Source organism: Loa loa, assembly GCF_000183805.2.
Source record: "Loa loa unplaced genomic scaffold supercont3.117, whole genome shotgun sequence".
Classification (NCBI taxonomy): Eukaryota; Metazoa; Nematoda; class Chromadorea; order Rhabditida; family Onchocercidae; genus Loa; species Loa loa.
Window position 1 is genome coordinate 37,273 of NW_018108297.1, and position 4,006 is coordinate 41,278.

Below are 4,006 nucleotides of genomic sequence, written 5' to 3' on the forward strand. Positions count from 1 at the left end.
AGGAGGGAGAGAGGGAGAGAGGGGGAGGAGGAAATGGAAAAAAGAGAGAGGGAGTGGGCGAGGACGAGCTGAAGGCTAATGTTCGATTTGAACATTTTTTGTTCAATTTTTTTTTAACATTTCTCATTTTTTATTTTTTATTTATTTCTCTTAAAAAAGATTTTAGAAATTTTTAAAGTCTGGGTTTTAATATTGTTTGAAATTTAAAAATAAATTAAAGTTTAGAAAATCAAAGGATCCGTCTTCCATTAATACAAAAAAATACCCAAGTAAATGAGTGGTAAGATAGGATGTATAACATTGAATAAGTTAACATTAAAAATTGGACCAGAGAGCTAATTTAATTTCTGGTGACAGTATTTCATTAAAATTTCAACAGTTATTGAAAAGTTATTTAAAATTTTTGAAATTTAAATCGTGATTTGACACCGGTTTCCAGAATTGCTTTTGTTTTCAAGAAGGTGAAATTGACATCTAAGGCATTTTTTTCTTTTATTGTGCATTATGAATTACTGATGACTGTTGCGGGCGAGTTTTTTCTAGACTTTTCAGGTCTTTTTTTTTTTATAGCTGAAACAATACCAATTTAGATATTGAATGTCATATCGTAACGTCATTCTTTCCGTTTTTCGCAAAACGTATATCGTCGTTTTCCAGTGTTCTTGTTTTTGAGAGAGAGAGAAAAAAAAATGCATGTTCTGAGGATAGTAAACAAGTATTTGGTATTAGTAAGCTGTGGAAATTATATGAAATTCATCTATTGGACATTAATAGTCGGAAAATATGATTGGATATGGTACCCAAGAATTGACATCAATTGAGTACAGTGCAGCGGGTTTGATTACGGGAATTGCGACGAGATTTCTTATACAACCTCTTGATGTTTTAAAAATTCGATTTCAAGTATGTAATCAGTTCCGGTCATATAGCAAATTACTATTTTTTAAACAAGTTATTTAGTACAACATATTCAAATAACAAATATTTGTTCAGCACTTTAATTTATTGGCGCATTCAAGAGAAAATGCAATTACAAAGTTATAATAGGTAGTCAGATTACAAGGGATTTGGGACTAAAGTAACAGTAGTTTAAATGTTCATTATTCCGAAATTAGTTCGGGGGAAAGTTCGTAGAACTTAGAACGTAGAACGTAGAACTTCGTAGAACTTATAACCTCTAAAAACAAAATTCATATATTTGTTCCTGAAATTAATTATGGGATATAAGATATTGTGGATTTGTCCCAGAAATTTGACATAATTATTTTTTCATTTTTTTAAAAGCATCACTGTTCAAGGTTCAACGAGAACCGACGTTCGGCAAAACCAAAGGACAGTATCATGGCATTTTTCAAGCTTGTTCACGAATTTATGAGGATGAAGGATTGGTGGCATTCTGGAAAGGTCATGTTCCTGCTCAAGGGTTGTCCGCCATTTATGGAATTGTGCAATTCGCTATTTTTGAATTCCTTACTGAACAGGCAGTTAGATGCCCACGTATGTTTCCACAACTTATTTTGAATAGCTATATAGAAGAAGCGAGTAAAAAATTCTTATGAATATTCTTACTTTTGTCTTTCCAACCTCTAACTTTAATTTAACCTGAAAATTCATACAGCCGACTTTTTGAATTTGTTGTATTTTTATTCATAGGTTACTTTCAGCAGTTGCTTACCTTTTTTTCAGTTAAACATAGTAGTTGATTTTCAGTTGCAAATGAAAATCGACGAGTAACGGACATTATTTGCGGAGCGTTAGCTGGATGTGGAGGAACGGCTTTCTCATTGCCGTTCGATGTTATCAGGACAAGATTAATCATTCAAGCTCAGCATAAAGTACATTCCCACGGATTGGTATTCCGGTCTAATCGAATTGTGCAAAACTTAAAAACACGTGTTTTGCACGTAATATTTGAAATTATAGGTTTATAATGGGACGTTGCATGCCATAACTTTTATTTGGAAATCGGAAGGTTTTCGTGGTTTTTTCCGGGGATTCACTCCGTCTTTAATTCAGATTGCTCCTTTTATTGGTTGGTCATTGAAATGTTCCAAGATTTTATTAGATTTTATGTCTTTTCCACTTTTAATTTGAATTAATCAATTAATTTTTAATCAATTAATCAATTAATTAATTTTTATATTTTTTGTATTTTGCAGGTTTGCAGTTTTCCCTATACAACGTTCTCAGCGTTTCGTGGGAAAGACTTCCAGATTATTTAGGTATATTTCGAAGTTCCTGGGCGTGAAATTTCTTTCATCACTTTCTTCAAACTTCGAGTCATTTGAGTTTGATAAACTTTTAGAATCTTTTGGACCGTTATGTTGTGGCGCCTTGGCTGGTGTAATATCAAAAACAGTGGTCTATCCCTTAGACGTTTTTCGACATCGTTTACAAGTCTGTTTCAAATTAAATTTCAAAATGTTAAAAATTACAATTTCTTTACGTCAGCATGAATTATATGTTATGTTATTGAAAATCTGTCGCCGAAGTTGATTGTATTTGATAAAATTTATTTATTTAGGCGCATGGCTTCGGTTGTTTCAAGCAGTTACCATGGCATTCGATGCGTTCCACCACTGCTGCAATTTTGAGAGATGAAAAAGTCACAGGTATTAGTTTTTCATGTTTTGGATGAAGTATGGATGGCGTTTTTTATTTTTCTCTAACTCATGTTACCATTTTTTGGTTTTGATTTAAATATTTCCAATAAATATTACTAAATGTCTTTTCTTTATTTTCTTTCTTTACCACTTTTCAATGCTTCTTCTGCAGGACTGTTTAAAGGACTATGGCCGTCACAGCTCAAAGCTGCTTGCAGTTCCGGTTTAGCCTTTATGTTTTACGAAATTTGTCTGAAAGTAATGCGTGATCTTAAGTCGCCTTAATTCATGTGATGGCACTTTCTGCATTGTTTGCTTAACTATGGTTGCATTCGAAACTTATTGCATGTTAGGTGCTTTTGACATGATATGGATTATATATCTTAATAATCTAAATTTTTTCATTTTATCAGAGAAATAAATTATCTAGAGTTAATCCATCTGAAATAATAAAAATGCGATAGAAAGATCTCATCTATTTCATCAATACTATACTCTCTATTGGTCTTGTTATTTGTTCACTTTTTGCGGATGTTTGTCATGCACAGAAATTGTTGTCTTATGTATTTTTCCTGGTTGATAGCTTTATTGATGTCCACTGTGGTTTTCAAGCGTATGTTAATTAAACAATACATTTTCTCAGTTATGATTTCTGGATATGGTTTTTCATTTTAAAACACATCACAAATATTTGATGCCTCTGGAGTTTCCGTTTTTTTCTTTGTTTTTGTTTTTTTTTTTCAATGTCATATTATGACGTCTGCATTATATATAACTGATCAAATTCAACTGTTTTAATTTTTAAGTTAATAATGATTGTTTTGTAGTGCCCAGTTGGACGGTTTTTGCCAAAGCTTTATAATATGCTCATATAGTTGAAATTTGTAAAACGCAATACGAACCCATATTTTTTATCTAGGAGAATAAATTATGCACGATATTTTTCGTGTTGCACCCATAAGGTATCATACAAATGGAAAGCATTTATTTGTAATCTGTTCGCCTGGTTATAGTAATGGCTGTTGGTTTTACCTTTGAAAATTTGTTGTTGAAATCTTCGATAACCTGTATTATCAGGAATATGAAATGTCCTCCATTGATATAACAATTTACTGAATATAATTTTCCCAATAATTTCCCTACAATAAAATTACAGGATAAGTGGTTAAAATATTCTCTTCAGTCACTCTGCCAATGGCATTGCTGTTAATCGTGTTCACTCACACTGAAAAATTAATGCTTCCTTTGAAAAATTCACATTGGAATTGCTTTCGGTCAGATATATATATATATATATATATATATATATATATATATATATATATATATATATATATATATATATATATATATATATATATATATATATATATATATATATATATATATATATATATATATAT

General features: G+C 31.0%; 1 protein-coding gene across 1 annotated transcript; it reads left to right on the plus strand.

Annotated features, from left to right (window-relative positions):
- Positions 1-783: 783 nt before the first annotated feature.
- LOAG_17710 (hypothetical protein) lies at positions 784-2,984 on the plus strand (the record flags this gene model as incomplete). The annotated part of the gene is made up of 8 exons (XM_020450372.1): positions 784-903; positions 1,299-1,497; positions 1,711-1,835; positions 1,924-2,032; positions 2,160-2,222; positions 2,306-2,397; positions 2,525-2,612; positions 2,776-2,984. The coding sequence occupies 8 exons, from the start codon at positions 784-786 to the stop codon at positions 2,886-2,888; spliced, it is 909 nt and encodes a 302-aa protein (XP_020305958.1). The 3' UTR covers positions 2,889-2,984.
- Between the last annotated feature and the right edge of the window lie 1,022 nt (positions 2,985-4,006).